Source organism: Tripterygium wilfordii, chromosome 6, assembly GCF_013401445.1.
Source record: "Tripterygium wilfordii isolate XIE 37 chromosome 6, ASM1340144v1, whole genome shotgun sequence".
Lineage (NCBI taxonomy): Eukaryota > Viridiplantae > Streptophyta > Magnoliopsida > Celastrales > Celastraceae > Tripterygium > Tripterygium wilfordii.
In genome coordinates, this window is record NC_052237.1 from 12,438,656 (window position 1) to 12,455,437 (window position 16,782).

At 36.2% G+C, this 16,782-nt stretch overlaps 2 protein-coding genes across 3 annotated transcripts; one reads left to right on the plus strand and one right to left on the minus strand.

Annotated features, from left to right (window-relative positions):
* Positions 1–1,183: 1,183 nt before the first annotated feature.
* LOC119999854 (protein ALTERED PHOSPHATE STARVATION RESPONSE 1-like) lies at positions 1,184–5,273 on the minus strand. 2 transcript variants are annotated; one of them, XM_038847623.1, is made up of 4 exons: positions 4,296–5,273; positions 4,018–4,205; positions 2,679–2,902; positions 1,184–2,055 (listed from the first exon to the last, which is right to left on the minus strand). In XM_038847623.1, the coding sequence occupies exons 1-4, from the start codon at positions 5,161–5,163 to the stop codon at positions 1,371–1,373; spliced, it is 1,965 nt and encodes a 654-aa protein (XP_038703551.1). In that variant the 5' UTR covers positions 5,164–5,273; the 3' UTR covers positions 1,184–1,370. The 2 variants fall into 2 exon arrangements, with proteins under 2 accessions (XP_038703551.1, XP_038703552.1); XM_038847624.1 differs by having other exon boundaries at positions 4,018–4,175; positions 4,296–5,272.
* A 2,407-nt stretch (positions 5,274–7,680) lies between these two features.
* On the plus strand, positions 7,681–13,539 carry LOC119999274 (WD repeat-containing protein DWA2). Its single transcript, XM_038846753.1, has 13 exons — positions 7,681–7,837; positions 7,931–8,014; positions 8,099–8,231; positions 8,664–8,775; positions 9,255–9,354; positions 9,577–9,704; positions 10,092–10,161; positions 11,121–11,209; positions 11,394–11,439; positions 12,332–12,408; positions 12,517–12,590; positions 12,670–12,728; positions 13,010–13,539. Exons 1-13 carry the CDS (start codon positions 7,793–7,795, stop codon positions 13,049–13,051), a joined length of 1,059 nt encoding a protein of 352 aa, XP_038702681.1. The 5' UTR covers positions 7,681–7,792; the 3' UTR covers positions 13,052–13,539.
* Positions 13,540–16,782: the final 3,243 nt, after the last annotated feature.

The window sequence follows — 16,782 nt, forward strand, 5'->3', positions numbered from 1 at the left end:
TCCAATCCCTTACCCAAGAAGTTGCAAACCCCAACAAGTCCACACCCCAAAATTTTTACTACATGTCACTAAATTTTAAAGAAAGGTTGTCAGTATCAAATTTATAAAAAAATTTAATGAGAAAAAATAAATCAACAAGGCTTAGTGCACTGCAGGCTATATGATTCAACCCACGCATGCATGTGATTCTCGTACCTCAGTAATGATTCATCCCACGATTCCCCTAAAACCCTAATGAAAACCACTAGCTACTCGTATGATCAAAGAATAAGAGAAGTGAATGGATATATATAATATAAGTATAAAAGCTACTTGCTTTCGATTAATTAACAATAATTATCACATCACACTTGCATGTTGTAGATAGGCACATGATTCTCCCTGCCCCAGCAATAATCCATCAGTAATTGTTTAAACAAAAGGTTGACAATTATGATTTATGCACATGATAATTGATTCATCTACGTACCCAAGTCTTGGTCATGGATCGAAACCTCTGTAAACTGACTACAGACTACGTAGTCCATAACTAATGGGCCATTATTGGGCTCTTAATGAGCAGGCTTGAGCCATATAATGTTTTAGGCCTTTCAACCTGGGCTTTCTCCATCATCCACCCTGTTGGAGTTTCAGTTAGGAGCGTATCCGCTCTTCCTTTACAGAAGGCCATACTGCAGGCCCAACTAACTGGTAATGGACAAGGTTTTTTTAGTTCTTCTTCTTCTTCAAATGAAATGATACTCTATATTCTACAGTAATTTTAAATAATTTATTTTTGTCGATGAGGTCAGCAAAAATCTTACGATAATTCCTAAAGCGGCGGGGTGGGACTCCAAATTTAATCACTTCAGGGATAGTTTAGTGGTGAATTTCTCTTTTGTCAAAAGTATGGACTCGAAATGTCTTGAATTCGATTCCCACTTAGAGCAATATCCTTATGATCACGTGTTAGGGTTTGAACCCGAGTTTAAGCCCGTATCAAATATCTAAATACCCACTTAGAGCAATACCCTTCACTCATGCACAGCTTGTTTTTGTGTCGTAGACAATGTCCTCATTACGTTAATTGCATTTGTTTATAAACCTTATATTAAACATATAGTAAAAATTAACGAAAAAGTTAATGTAAAAACTTAAGAAGGACCTAAATTAGTGTGTACAAAATCGGCGAAAATGAAGTCCCTTCACACTCAACTAAGGATACATATCGAATTTAAGACTATGGTCCTCCAGAAAAATCTTAATTTACAGATCTTTTCCAAGTAAAATTCATTGGAAATAAATACAATTAATTAAGCTAGGAAATTAAGCAAGATGGAGCAACGAATACCTTATCCAAGAAAATAAACCCAAGGACCTTGTAAGTTCTCTCAACTGGTCCTGCCTTCTTCGATGCGCAAATGAAGTTCTTCATAATTTTTCGCCGACTTAGCTGCAAACTTCTCCATGGCAATGAAAATCTGTTTCAGACATGTCTGTAGATCACTAGCATTGATATCAATGGGTGAATGGAGATCAATTATCCTTTTCTCTCGAGCTTGCGTCACCTTCTGAAACTTCTGCTCCTCCCTTTCCAAAATTTTCACCATTCTCTCCATGTTCTTGTTCTCTGCCACCCTTTGTTGCAGCTCTATATTATACTGTTCCAAGAGTTTACTTACAAGGGTGATAAGTTTATGCATGGCATCAATCACTTCCTTCTCTGATATCTTCTCAATGGACTGCGACCATTGGTTACAGATGACGAAAACAAGAGGCGCTCCCATTCGATCGGGTGAGAAGGGGGCGACATGATCAATTGTTTGTTCAGGTTCGTGCAGAAGACATCGCATAAGCCATCCGTTCAACGCGTTGACATAGCCTTTCTGGGCGTCGAACCAGTTGGAGAAGCTCAGAAGCCAGTTCTGAAGCTGGATTTTGAGTTGTATTGCAGATTCAATATGAGCATCACTAAGCTTCCCATCAAATGAAATGAAGTCTAGACTTTTGGCTTGCACAACTGTATGGGACTGATACCTGTGACATTCTAGCATAGATTTCCACATTGAAAGAAGCCTGTACCGACGAAAAAATGGTTAGAAGACTATTAAGTATTAACAGAACAATCACCCTGGAACTTAATCTAACTAAATGATGATTTGTTATTGAGACATTGAACATTTTTCCCAAGGCACCTCCATTAGGCGCAAGTATAACTCCCTGCTAGGGAAAATCCGTGCCATTCTCTACCAGAACAAGGCAGTTAGCCAGACTATTTGCTTTAGAGCTACTGAAGTACTGATTGTCATTATTATACCACGCAATCACTAGAAAACGTAAAGATTATCGATAGTTATAATTTGGCAAAGCAGTTTCAGATGAGTATCAGTAGGGCAAAAGGCTTAAGCATAATTAGCCATGAAGGCAGAGCAAAAACTTTCTCCTAGTTTGAAGTTTAGAAACCCAGCAATCAAAACTACATAAAAATGAGAGATTAACATCTATTCCTACTTCCCAGATCCTTTTGAGCTAGAAGGGTATAAAAATCTCACATCGTCTCAAGTGTATTAAAGCGGCAGAGAAGTTAAAGCAGGAAAAATGGCTCCTAGAGTCTTGCTAAGCAACTGTGCAAAGACATGGAATTCATCCTTGATTATATAACTCTTTTCGCATATAACCGTACCGGTAACATAACATACCTGTGAATTAATATATCGACATGCGGCCACAACTCTTCATCCCTCAACTTATTGACAGCAATTGAAATCTTGTTGATAACTTGGATTGAAATTTTTATCTTGGTAGATAAGGCCATAATTAAAGTTTGAGTGTAATCCACTTTATGAGCCTCAGCACCTTTCTCATCCAAGCTTCTCATCAGTCTACACTTCCTTGCAAGTATTACACGCATTTTTTCCTCCGCCTACAAAATAAGGAAGACTAACTTAACTTGCAGCTAATTTACCCACCATTTGTACAGAAAAGGAGGTAAAAGACGTACAGAAATTAATCTGAATAACAGTGTAGGGAATAAAAGTTATGTAATCTTTCAGCTTCAGAAATTCTCACAAATGTTGGTCATGCTTCTGATGAAATATTGTTAACTGGTCTTAATCTCTTCTATCAATGGTACACATTCACAAGGCAAATCCTAGATCTAAGGTTCCAGTTGTATTTCTTGGAATAGTCATAACAAGTCCATATGGGGTGAATCTAAAATCAAAGGGATCAAGTACATGCAGATACAATAAAATGATCTTCATAATTATCAAGTGAGTATAAAATGCTAGTAGTTATGTAGTACCCGGCTAGAGTCAGCAGGGCCACAAATCTCTATAGTGTCAAGTCTGGTGGTGCTGGCTGAGCTACCGAGTGATGAGGGGGTTAGTGTTCTAAATTCGAAAGAAGTGAAGTGTGTAATATGATAAGTCAAACTTCCTAACTAATAACAAGCCTAAATATTAGGGGGCCCAAAACGGACAAAATGTTAGGGCAAATGCAATGGGAATGAATTTGTTGGGCCAACATTTTTGTTGGCCCGGTCCCACCTCTATTACACAAAAAGTCAAGTCAAACACGTATTCTAATACAGCCACATCAGCAAAACACAAATTTCTATACACTTTTTCTTCCCACAGACTTTCTCTTTCCATCCAACCCAACAACATTCCATTCCTCCATATTATCCACAACAAAACTACACCAAAACATCAAATATCAATACATCCACATCAGCAAAACACTTATCTCAATACAGCCACATAAGCAAAACCCATTTTACAATACAGCCACATCAACAAAAGACAATATCTTTGTTGGCCCAATACCACTTCACCATTGTATTTGCCCTTACTCCTAAGCGGGGCTATTACAAGTTATGTCCTATTCTAGTTATAGTTCACAATCTAAGTTTGATGATGTACATAGAAAATTGTGTTTTCATGTACGCATCACCAAAAGAAAAAAAGAAAGAAAGTGACATAAAAAAAAAAAAGAACAAGAACAAAAGCATGCATGGTAGACCATACTAAAGCTTACTTTAACTTCCTCGTAGAGCTTCATTTCCCAAACACACAGCTTCCTCAGAGTAGAAGATAAATTCCCGGATGTCACAAGCTCATCTTCATCAATAGAATGAATCTTCTCTGTTGCTGTTGAGGACCCTGATCTCTTATAATTAGCCACCATTGAAGCCGCTGTAAACACATTGAGCATCTTAGAAGGAGCTGGAACAAAAATCACCCATCAACAGACCAAGAAATTCAAAAACAACTTCAATTAAGATAATAAAACATGATAGAAACCTAGAACATCACCTTGATAAGCGGCATTTTTCCTGTAATAATGGAATTTTCCAGAATCAAGGATCTTCAATACTTCATTACCCGACTCTGCAGAACTCTCAAAGGAAACCTTGACCTCTCTGATGACATCAAGAATGCTTTGACCGCTGCATCGATTATCCGATTCATCTGTTTTCCTTCCCTCCTTAGCCTGCTCTTTCTCCCTATCGACATTGTTAGCCTTTGAACCTCCATTATCTGCTCCATTATCTCTTTTTGATTTCCCAATGTCTGCTGCATTCTCTCTTTTTGATTTCCCAATGTCATGAACAGATGACTTGGGATTCACTTCACTGTCCTGATTGAAAGGCGGCTCGTATCGCTCATAAGCCTCAAAGAAATTCAAGAAATCCCAAGCAGAGCTGCTCGGAGCAGGAGGCGGAGGGGGATTATCGTCATAATGGAAATCGTGATTCAAATAATTAACAGGTTGATTGGTATGATTGTGAAGATGATTGAAAGAGACGAAACGATTTCCCCTTTCTTCATCCTCCGAGTCATACTTGACTGGAAGGTGGGATGATTCCGACTCAGAGTCCGAGTTTGAACTGGAGGAGGAGGAGGATCGAGCCAGTGAAGCCGCAATGGGAGGGGATTTCAACGATTTTACGGCGGAGACGGTGGAGTCATTGTTCGGTTGAGGATCAGAGTAGCGGTTGTTGACGGCTTGTTCAAAGAAATTACAGAGAGAGGGACCGAGCGAGTTCAGGGAGTTCATGTACGCCAGGTGGGCATCGGCAAGTGCATAGCTCTGGTACAGCGCGTCCTCAAGTAACTGGCAACGGTGACGGCACAGAGTTACGGCAGGTAGGCCGTCGATCTTCGACGTGCCGCAGCCCATGACCGACACTTGTCAAAGGGCTTTCACAAGGTGAAGAAGAAGAGACGGAGCACAAATGTGGCCGTTGGAGTGACTGAATTTTTATTCGGGCACTTAAAGCTGGTGTAAATTAGTAACTGTAGATGGAAAGGAAGGGTGGCGGGATAGGCATAACGTCTCTTTGATAATTGGATTTATTGTCCTTTGTTTTTTCATTTATTGTTTTTGTAGGCTGGTGTATACTTATGCAGTATGGGCCCTATTTTTTTTTGCCCTTTTTTACATGGTCCCATGTGTAACTTTTAATGATTTTCTAAAAGAAAAGGATAAACTTTTAAAATTTTTGTTAGAATCTATCTATGGGTTCGTTTGGGAGTGTGTTATATTTTGACATGTTGAGGTAACATGAGGCAAGAAGCAAAATTGTGATATGTCGTCAAAAAATATTTGACGCATCACTTAAAAAATTGTGGTGAGATGATGTGATGTGCAGTTTGACGTTTGGATAAATAAGATTATTGTGAGATGAGGTCAAGTATTATTGTATTTAGCTTAATTGTAAATAATATTTAATTAATTGTTTTATATTTTATAACTAATTAAAATTCGTAATTAAATTAAACTATTGAACCCAAAAAAAAAAGATTCAACTATTATTGGATTTTATATTATTTTACATATTATTTATTACTTGTTTTAAACTGACACGTTTACAACTCAATTTTTTTAAAAAATAATTAAAGACTTCCGTATATAAGGACGGAAAGTGTCTGCAATAGTGATATCTGTCGCAATTTTCAACTGCTTCTGCCTCAAGAATGGTAGGTGAGAAAGTGAGATACCACCTCACTGTGCGAAGTTTGACAACACATTTCTGGATGTCTATTGCTGTGGTGGGCTGCACTGAGGTGCGGTTGACGCATTTCAATTTGTGGGCGAAACGGATCCTATATAGGTATTGCTGCTACAATACTTTTAGCTAGATTTTTGTACAATTGACACTTAAAAACATGTTATATAATGGTTTAAAATGTGAGTAAGTATTTTAATGCTCATAATATTAGAATATAATATAATTTGAAGAAAAAATCTTAAATCCTAGACTTTTTTAGATAACCGAGGAATCACTCAGTTTATCATATCCTTCGAACAACAACGTGAGCATAAATCTTGGACCGCCATAACAGTCTGCACCACGCTAGGCTAAAGCCCATGCGGGTAGGGGCTTGGAAGTTGGACAAACTCACGGAATCAGGATTCTACATGAGATGAGATTTGTGAAAAACAGAAAAAGAAAAAAGATTTAACGTGTTTTTGGAAAAGAATTGTAACTCCTCTCAACTCATAAAGCAACAAGTATGGATCAACTCTAATTATTTCTCTATATTTAATTAACAAAAATATAGATCAATTTATGATGATAAATAAATGAAATAATGTTTAAATAGGAGAAGAAAAGACAGAAAGTTATCCTTCTCGTTGTCTCTACATAACTAAACCTATCATTTGAGATTTGATTCATTGAAAAGCTAACGGCAATGTTCACCATGAGAGCAGCAATTATCACTTGGCCAAGTTTGTATTGTAATTAACATGCGCCATGAAAAGTTGTCAACTTTGCAATAATTTGGTTTAATTAGTTGAAACTTAATTTTCACATAACACCCATTATTATTATACAATTAAAAGACAGAATTAGAATTTAGAACCTACTTTGTAAACTCAGTTTTATTTCAAATTAAAGCAAACGTTTTCACGAGAATCTATGGCTTTTGCTATTTTTTTTCCTCTTTTGGTGATTTTAAAGATCTGAAGATCGAGGATAGAAAGGAATGTCAAAATGGGTGTGGGTTCATGATGGGGTCTTTGAATCTTATGGGTACCTAAAAAGCAGGGTTTGGGTGGGATTCCCACTCACTAAGCTTTGTCTCTTCTTGTCACTGAGTTCCCTCTTTTGGGTCGGTTTTTGAGGGAGAAGATGAAGAGAGGACGTGAAGGCATGGCCAGTTTTGATCCCTAATTCCCATGAAAGCCTACCTTTTTTATTTGCAAGTGCTCCATAAAATACGTAGTGGGTCAAGGCCATATCTTTAAGACTTTAACTTTAATCTTTAATCGACTTGGCAGTCAACCCCTGGTGAAAATACGAATCATCCCGTCTCTCTTACTCGAACTCATGACCTCCCAGAGGTGGAAAAGTGTATCTAGGTGATCAACTAAACTTCTTGTATATTACCTTACATTGGTTACATACATGATACGTGGATCATCATTCATATTCCGCCCCAACAACCCCAGGATACTTAATTAACTGCGTGGGCTGGTGAGGAGTTGGCTACTTTTGTCTGCTGCTGGTTTATCTCGACAAATCCCATAACATGTTAGACCATAAGACTATTGTCAAGGTATGCGTGGGCCACTGGGCCTTAACATTTTAGGCTATTTTTATGGGGCATTGCTAATAAGGCCTATTGTTGAGCCTTGGATTGTCTTGGGCCTCAAAGCTGATACAATGGATTGTGCACATCTCGGAAAAGCCCATATCATCCGGCCCATTTGAATCGTCGTAACATATCTACCGGGATTCGGTGGAATAGATGGAAGATGGTCTGCTGAGCGTCCTTTAATCGTCATACTGCCGGTGCAAGCAATGCAAGGAGGATCATCGGGCGTTGGTTATGGCCTAAAGTATCAGGTTATCTCAGAAGACCTTATTATTCTCTCTCTCGACTCTCTAAGATCTCTTTGAATATCCTAATTTTGTATATGAATACATGATGCCGTTCAGGCTAGGTGTTTATCAGATGTCAAAGCGGACACAGATCACACCAGCTTCATCGCTGGAACTCTCAGTCTAAGAGAAGAAAATGAGGTTTAGATTGCTTAGTCTATGAGGTTATGTCTAACTGATTTTAGCTGAGAATTGGATCTAATTTGGTTGAGTTTTATTTATCAGGTGCATTTGATTCGGCTTTCTTCAGGTGGAACCGAACTCATATGCGAGGGTTTGTTCTCGCATCCGAATGAGATTTGGGATCTCGCTTCGTGTCCCTTCGATCAACGAATTTTCTCTACAGTTTTCTCCACTGGTAACTGTTTATCTTCATCTGTATTTTCTGGCAATTTTTATATTCTCAGAAATGTATTTGCGTGACAATGGAATATGTAGTTGCAAATTGAAGACATTCTTAGCAGTTTATAATTTTTAATTAATTGTTCAAATTTTCTCATTCACAGAATCACAGGTATGGTGTTAGATATGCATGTTGTAGTGCTTGCTTGTGATGCAGTGTGTTGTAGATTTATATTTCATTATAGAATGGCTTGTGAACTCTTGAACTGGTTTAAGGTGTCATCACATTTTCCATGAGAACTTCTTCGTCCTAGGATGATGTGATTTTACTTTTCATTGGAAGTTACTCCTTCGCCTTCTGATTTTTTCTGTGTCTACCGTTCTCTTTAAATTTTGTGGTTCTGAATTAGAGATGAGTTTGAACTTTGACGTGCTTCCATTTATGAAGGTGAGTCATATGGAGCGGCAATATGGCAAATTCCTGAGTTGTATGGTCAGCTAAACTCCCCTCAGTTGGAAAGAATTGCTTCCCTTGATGAACATGTTGGTAAGATTAATTGGTGAGTGTATTTTTGTATTGATTGGATAGATCTTATCCTCTGTTGCATGTACTTTCTCATTGGCTATATTGCAGTATCACAAATTTATTTGGTGCATTGTAGTCTCTTGTGTAGCACAATTCTTTAAAACTCACAAAAAAAGTTTGAAATACAGTACAAGAAATATCCATAAGATATTATCTAACCCTGTATTCAACATACAGGGGTTCCCCGTTCATGCTTCTAGTATCATTAGTGCCATCGGTTGGGGGGTGCACTCATGTGGTGATAACCTTCTATGTAGTTTTGCAGTATCACCGGAAATGTGTGTTTATTAGTCCTTCACTTCTTGTAAAGAATTTCCTGTCTGTCGTGAGTTTTAGGTCACTGTTTACTTACAAGTTCGAATGAACCTTGTATTTCATTTTGCACATGTTGGATTGCTGTAGCAATTCCATCCTCTATACTTTTTACCTAACTTATTTTGTAATTTCTCACAGCATTCTTTGGTGGCCTTCTGGAAGACATGATAAGTTGATCAGCATTGATGAGGAAAATATTGTCGTTTGGGGCTTGGATTGTTCAAAGAGGTCAGCTCAGGTATATTTCCTACCACAGTTACTAAGCTTTGGTGATTTTATTTGGAAATCATAATAAAGTATACATGGTGGAGCAGAGGAAGACCTTCCTCCCTTTTTCAGGGATTTGGAGTTGGGATGGGGGAAGATGGGGAGTTTGGGATGTCATGACATATTCATTATTATTTGCCTAATGCAGTTTTCCAATCACATGCTGATACTTATTTAGATCTTGCCAATTTAGGTACAATCGAAGGAATCGGCTGGTTTGCTGCACTCCTTATCTGGTGGGGCATGGGATCCACATGATGTTAACGCGGTTGCTACAACTTGTGAATCCATGATCCAGTTTTGGGATCTTCGGACAATGAAGTATGTACTTTTATACTTTGTACGATAGGTTTGTATATGGATCAATTATTATTCTACATTCTTTGTTCTCTGTAAATGTCTTTATTTATAGTATAGATATTGTGGTTTTAGTCCTTCCACCTGATTTGAAAAACTTTTACTTCTAATCAAATAGATTTGTTGTTACCAGAAGAAATTATTAAAATATGGAGACGGGGTGAGTAGGAGTTGGGTGCGACTAGAAATTCTACTTTCTATGTTTGAAAATGAATGTTTCTTACTTCATAACCAAAAAAAGGGATTAATGCTCAGAAGAAAAGTTCCTTATTTGTACTTGGAGCTTGTGTCTTTGTGCTATGTGTATTACATTGTCTTCTTTGGCTAACAACAGGATGTATGTGTTTACAGTAAGACAAATTCAATTGAGCGTGGCCATGTCCGAAATATTGACTACAATGCAAAGAAGGAGCATATACTTGTAAGTTGTTGAGACTTTTTGCTTTTGTGTACCCTATGCATGTCTTTTGATTTATAAATTCCTTTCACTTTCTTGTTAATTTGGCTTGAGTTTTAATTTTGAAGATCATTTTTATGATAATTGTTAAAAAAGATGGTTGGTACGCTTATGCATGCACTTTAATTGCGTCTATATGCGGAGGAGGACTCTCCGGAGATGTCTGGTCTATCATATCAGATCTCACCTGTTATGTGTCTCGTTTAATCAATTCGTTCATTTGGTTCCGTGGCATTGGAAATATGTGTGTTGATATACTTGGATGACTTTATTTTGAGAAGTGACTAACTCAAAAATGACTATAATGTCCATTACTTTACTTACCATGAACTTCAGCGCCATCTTTTCTCTGAGTTTATTCAGCGTTTAATTTGCACATTCATGTGCTAGACTGCTAGCTGGCATTCACATTTTTTAGCTAAAGTCAAAGCTTTAACTTGTAGTACATACCTATATATCTGTGTGTGTGTGTGTTTGTGTATAAGCACCTTGAGACTGCTTGAGTTTGTTAATCATGTTTGTCTGGCAAAGTGGCAAGAGATCAACATCTGGGTGCCATTTCCAGTTAGGAACAAGAATCTCATAAACTTTTCCTTGATTTTATATCAGTTTACACTTAGTGATTGATTTTGAACGTTTGTGCTGCCCGCTATACATAAATATGCTTCTCCGTTTTTCTGAATCTTTTTGAATTCCATAAAGTCGATATTTTCATCTTTCAATAATATTTACTCCGTTATCTTTCTCTGAAAACTATATGTTATCATTCTAGTATTGAAAACTTTGATTGATTGTATAATATATAGTAAACCAAGTCACATGTGTTGTATACTTTTCAGTTGTATTTATTTGGGAGTTGGGCAACTATGTTTTGCATGCCAATAAAATTATCCTTCTCCATTTCTACGATGAATTAATCGCAGGTTACTGCAGAGGATGAATCTGGGATACACATCTGGGATCTTAGGACGCTAAAGGCTCCCGTCCAAGAACTCCCTGGACATACACACTGGTATTTTTATTCGCATACTCTCGCAATTTGATATCTTTCAACACATTGATGCCTCTAAAACTCTACTGTTTATGCCTCATGTGCATTCATTAATTTATCCCTTTGGCTGTCCTTTTTCTGATGTGGATAGCTTGTAGTCAAGTAGTTGCAGTTCTTTGGATTGACCTATTTACATTGATGGCAGGACGTGGGCTGTCAGCTGTAATCCTGAGTATGATGGGATGATTTTGGTGCTCTCTCTCTCTCTCTCTCTCTCTCTCACACACACACACACACACACACACACAGACAGATCAAGAACTTGGGGTTTCGCCATAGCCACTTGACTTGGGTTCTGTTGCCGCCAACCTTTGGGGTTCCGCTTTGTATCCCGTAGTTGTTGGTTCCTACAAGGCTACATCATTGAAAGTCTAAGATGAGATGAAGACACAGAGTAGGGGGAGTGATTTGACTATTTGAAAGAGTGTCCTAGAAACTAGAAAGTGAAAAAGTAGACATCACATTAAATAATTAGATAAACATGTTATAGCTGTTAAACAATAGTAATATTATAATAACGACATATCCCTAGAAATATTGAAATAAGTAAATAATTTAAGTTCTTAAACTTAAACACAAACATCTATGTATATAAAACTATGAAAAAAAAACATTATATGAAAGTTCGGTTTTTCGGTTTCAAACCAAATTAAACATTTTCAATCCGAACTGAAACCGTAATTTACATAAATTTCAAACCAGGACCGGACCGTAAACCGCCAAACCGAAAATATTATTTTGGTTTGGTTTACGGTTTGAAGTTCGGTTTTTTACACCCTTGGTCACAGATGAAGGGTGTGTAGCTATGAACAGGAGGAATCTGTTGATTGTTTTGCCTAATTATTTACTTTCTAGTCGTTAGACTTGGAGGCTGTGAGAGTTTTCAAATGAATCCTTGTATTTAGCAAGTTCTATTTTAGGTTGAATTATGTGGATCAACCATTTCTCATATCCTTCATTCGTGTCTTTCGGATACGGCATTGCAATAGGCATTACCTTAATGATCTGGATCAAGAAGACAATTTATCTTTTCTTTCTAGCAATGATATTTGTATCTCTCTGACCAATAGTAATGTATTGCAGAGTGCTGGTACAGACTCGACTGTCAATCTATGGCTAGCTTCTTCATTTAGTAGCAGCAATGAGCTGACATCTGAAAGGTTTAACTTTCAACTAAATATCTTTTCTTTTCCTTTTCTAACCCATTCTCCAACTTGTTTCCATATGGGATTAAACCTGATACTCTTCTCTCTTTGTGATAATTATAGCCCAGCTGAGTCAACTATGCAGAAAATGGATCCGTTACTTAATTCATATAGTGACTATGAAGACAGTGTTTATGGTAATATCTGATGTTGTTTGAATTTATATGACTGTAAATCTTAATACTTGATTTTACCAGCTTGTTACTGCAATAATAGGCCTTGCTTGGAGTTCACGGGAGCCTTGGATTTTTGCATCATTATCGTATGATGGGAGGGTAAGAACACTTGGAACCTGTGTTCAGAGCAAATTCTTGTTAGCTTGAAACTTATTATTAGAAGAGTTTTATGCCAGCAAAAAAAATTCTGCCCTCACTCCCAAAGCAAAAAAACAAAGTTATTTTAACCTTCATATGGGAAGCATAAGCTGTGTTTGAATGACTGCCAGGGCCAGACAGGCATATGTTGTTTTACTTGTTTTCCCATCCAGTTTAATATCTGTTCTTATCAGTTTAATATCTCGTTAATTTGAAATTCTTATGATTTTCATGCCATACAGGTAGTTGTGGAGTCTGTAAAGCCCTTCCTCTCCAAAAAATAGACTAAAACGTGGCTCTACATGTTTGTTTTGGTGGGTTTCCACTAATTAGACAATGCCTGGGAGGAGACCTTTGAGACACCAGATCTTATCCCTGGGAGCACCAGATCTTATCATGTTCAACAATGTTATTGCTAATTGGTTGATACGGTTAACGACATAGTAAGTCAAAATGTATGTCCTTGTAAGAAACATGGTGCTGCCGAGACAGTTAACATTGGTGTTTTTTTCAGTCTCTATTCTGAGAGTTCAGATTGCTACCTATCATTTAATACTTGTGAGGTTGTTTACGGGTAAATCATGTCATTTACCCCCTGGCACTCTTGTTTTCATGTTGAGTAAGGTCAAAATGTGTTCCCTAACAACTGCCAAAACATGTATGTCTGTGTAAACTAATCTTGTATTTTTCTTCCTCTATGTGCTTCCCTTGATTGACGTTGGTGAATTGAGTAAATAAAGAGGATACTGAGCTGCTATATTGTGCGGCGTAATTTGCTGCCTGGATTACTTTTTGGGACTTCTGATTAGTCACAGCGAGGAAGAGCTATGGTATTGTACATGTATCTCGGGTAAAAACTAAGTTTAGCAGGACTCGGGTTTTGGTTCATTTGTGCAAAACGAATGGCTCTGAGCCCTTATTTGAGCAATTGTTTTGATTACTCTTTGTTGAGTTCATTGTTATTGCTACAGATATGATAGAATTGGTTTTGTTATCTTAACTAGGCTCGTCAAGAGTTGGTCTTTGGTCCAATGCAAATCCATCTGTTCTTTCTGCTTCGGTCCTTGGTCCGATTCCCTTGTAGGGAGTTAAGGTTCTACAGTAGAAATAATTGTCTGCATGTCCAGTTTGTATACTCATTGTAGGTCCACGAAATTTTTTGAATTTGATAATTAGACTGGACTGAACGTTTGTAATGACATTCTACTGCAGTGCCTTAGGGGCGTGGAAAAAAAGAAGAATTGCCAATCAGTGACCCGCTTCATCAAACAATAAAAAAAATTTGTTGCCTTTTCGTATGGGACCCACACCAAAAGTTAATTTCTTTTTTTAAAATTTTTTGCTCTGGATTCCATTTTTTTTGCATGGATCCACGTCAAAACTTCCAATTTAAATATATTTATATATTTAATAAATACATATTTATATTATACATATTATTTATATTAATATTAAATAGATTTATATTTATAAAATTTTAAAATAAACAAATTATTATAAAATCTAAAATATTATTTTACTCCACAATTTTTTCGTTAGCATTAGTTTTTTAGTTCATCAAACATCCCACGATATTTAACAGAACTTCAAATTCAATTTTTTTTTCATAATTTTTCTATTAATATTAAAAATCACTTTACCAAACGGGACACCGGGTTATCCTGACAAAATTATTAACATGAGCTATTGTTGGTCGAGGGGACATTGAGCTTATCCAAAGTCCAAACAAGCAAGACCCAGATGAGTCAGATTACATCTTCTGTTTCCTCGTCCAACGACACCTCTCTTGCCCAATTGACACGTGGTGGTATATGACACCACTCATCCTCCTGCCACGTATTGCAAGACACGCAAGCTTCCACTTTTTCTAACTTATCGTCTATCATAAATCCATGGTCAACAGTACTTTGCCATGTCATCCCCTCGAACGGTTATGACACGTGGATGACATAACTTGAAATATTATCAATTTATATATATAAAATGGAAGCCTCAAGGATGTCTCTCCTTGAATTGTGGAGAATAGCTAAAAGAGGGATAAAAAGCTTCCCCTTAATTATAGAAAAACCATCAATACTAATAATAAATACCTACCAAAAATTAAATAAACATAATATTAAAGATGTTAAAAAATTAAATAAAGATAATATTAAAGATGTTAATTATTGGAAAATCAATGTTATTTCAATGATAATCAATTAAATGTGCATAAACACTATTAGGAACAACAAAAAGTGATAAAAGATGTAAAATAATGAAAAGTAACGGCTAAACACCAATTAAATGTGCATAAATACTAATACGAACAACAAAAAGTCATTAAAAAAGGCAAAATAATGAAAAGTTACGGCTAAGCAATTGAACAATCATAATCATAATCATATAATTAAGATAAGTGTATTACAAAATACTAAAGTGCTTTAGAAGCTGCCACATTTGCTTCTGTATGGCTCAAACTCTTGCCACATGTAAAAAAATTAAATTAAATTAAATTGAAATTGTATTAAGAAACGCTTTCAATAATCATGTATTTTCCGTCTCATATGATCAACCATATGTTACAATTCAATAATGTGATGTTATATATAGCACTGTTATTATCTTGCTACTGAATGTACTCACATTATAATTAAAATCTTTGTGAAGTAAGTTGCACTTCAAACTTTGTCACTTTTAAAAACCTTTTAAAACCTTTTAAAAGGTATTATAGTTATTTATTCATCTCACAATTATTTCTATTTTCTATAATTCAAGCTCTGTTATTTATCATGTTAACAAAATATCGAAAAATTATCAAAAATCTTTATTTGTCAAATTAACTATGGGTCGCTCGAAGCGAGAGCATGCAACTAGTTTTTGTACAAGATGAAGATCGAGGCTTTGCTTTCAAAGTAGTCAATTTTGAATCCTGCCAGGCTGCCACGTCATCAGCAGCAAAGATTTCCTTGAGAAAATCCACGTGTGTTCGAAAAGTCTCTTGAGAGCAGCACTTAGAAGTGGATTGATTTTTACGTTAATGACTGACAAGAACCTAACAAGAGGTCCACATTTGTCAACATTTTCAAAATATAAAAAATCGTCAACAACATATATGTGAATCATCTTTCAATTATTACTACCTCTATTAATCTATAATATTTTGATTTTTTGTGTTTTTTTCTATATTTTTAAAGACATAATTAATAAATAATTTTCCCGCCCTAAATATTTTTGAATTTTTTATTATATAATTTTTCGTGAATTTGAGACCCATGTGCTCGAGTGGTTGGGTCTGCCTTTGCAATTAGATTGCAATTTCAAACACATTATTTATGGTCCATACAAAAAAAGAGCACATTATTTAGGTGTGTATAGTATGTACTAATCATTTTTAGTTTGGAGTGTTATGTATGTAAGAATGACTTTTAATACACGAGACAAACAAATAATTGTTTAACTTGTGGGGTATGACACTCATTGAGAAATCTCATAATGATGCTTATTTTGATTTTAACTAGTAGGGTATGACACTTGTTCAAAGAATTTATCCTGGGGCCGCCTAAACTATACACTTGATTAAAAAATGCTACATATAACTATGAGTCCGTTTGGTAAACAATTTTAACAACAATAGACGACATCGATCAATGAATATTTTACTCTTACTTATGTTTAAGATCTCCTCCTTTGTAACATAAAATTCCAAACCAAAAGAAATAATTATTGACGGTCCAGCTTTCGCCACGTTGCAATTCCAGTGTGGCATAACCGAGCCTAAACCAGACCAGTGGGGTCCTTATTGCTTACGTGTATGATTATTATATCTCGAGATTCATCGCTGCCATAAGAGCATGTCCAATGTGACACTTGAAACCTATTTTTCAAGTGTTGAAAGTGAATTTTATGGAAAATTTAGGGTCTGTTTGGTATCACTTTTGTTTCTTGTTTTTTGTTTTTGTTTTCAAAAAATAGAAAATAAAAACAAAAAATATTGTTTGTTTGTATTTTCTGTTTTGGTTTTTATGAAAACCAAAAA

Bases quoted from the DNA above. Each gene is read 5' to 3' on its own strand.
- LOC119999854 (XM_038847623.1), bottom strand. From the start codon at position 5,163: ATGGGCTGCGGCACGTCGAAGATCGACGGCCTACCTGCCGTAACTCTG. The intron at 4,206-4,295 runs GTGATGTTCTAG...TTTTTGTTCCAG, and splicing joins GAAAAATGCCGCTTATCAAG to CTCCTTCTAAGATGCTCAAT. The intron at 2,056-2,678 runs GTATGTTATGTT...TCGTCGGTACAG, and splicing joins GTCGATATATTAATTCACAG to GCTTCTTTCAATGTGGAAAT.
- LOC119999274 (XM_038846753.1), top strand. From the start codon at position 7,793: ATGCAAGGAGGATCATCGGGCGTTGGTTATGGCCTAAAGTATCAG. The intron at 7,838-7,930 runs GTTATCTCAGAA...GATGCCGTTCAG, and splicing joins GTTATGGCCTAAAGTATCAG to GCTAGGTGTTTATCAGATGT. The intron at 10,162-11,120 runs GTAAGTTGTTGA...AATTAATCGCAG, and splicing joins CAAAGAAGGAGCATATACTT to GTTACTGCAGAGGATGAATC.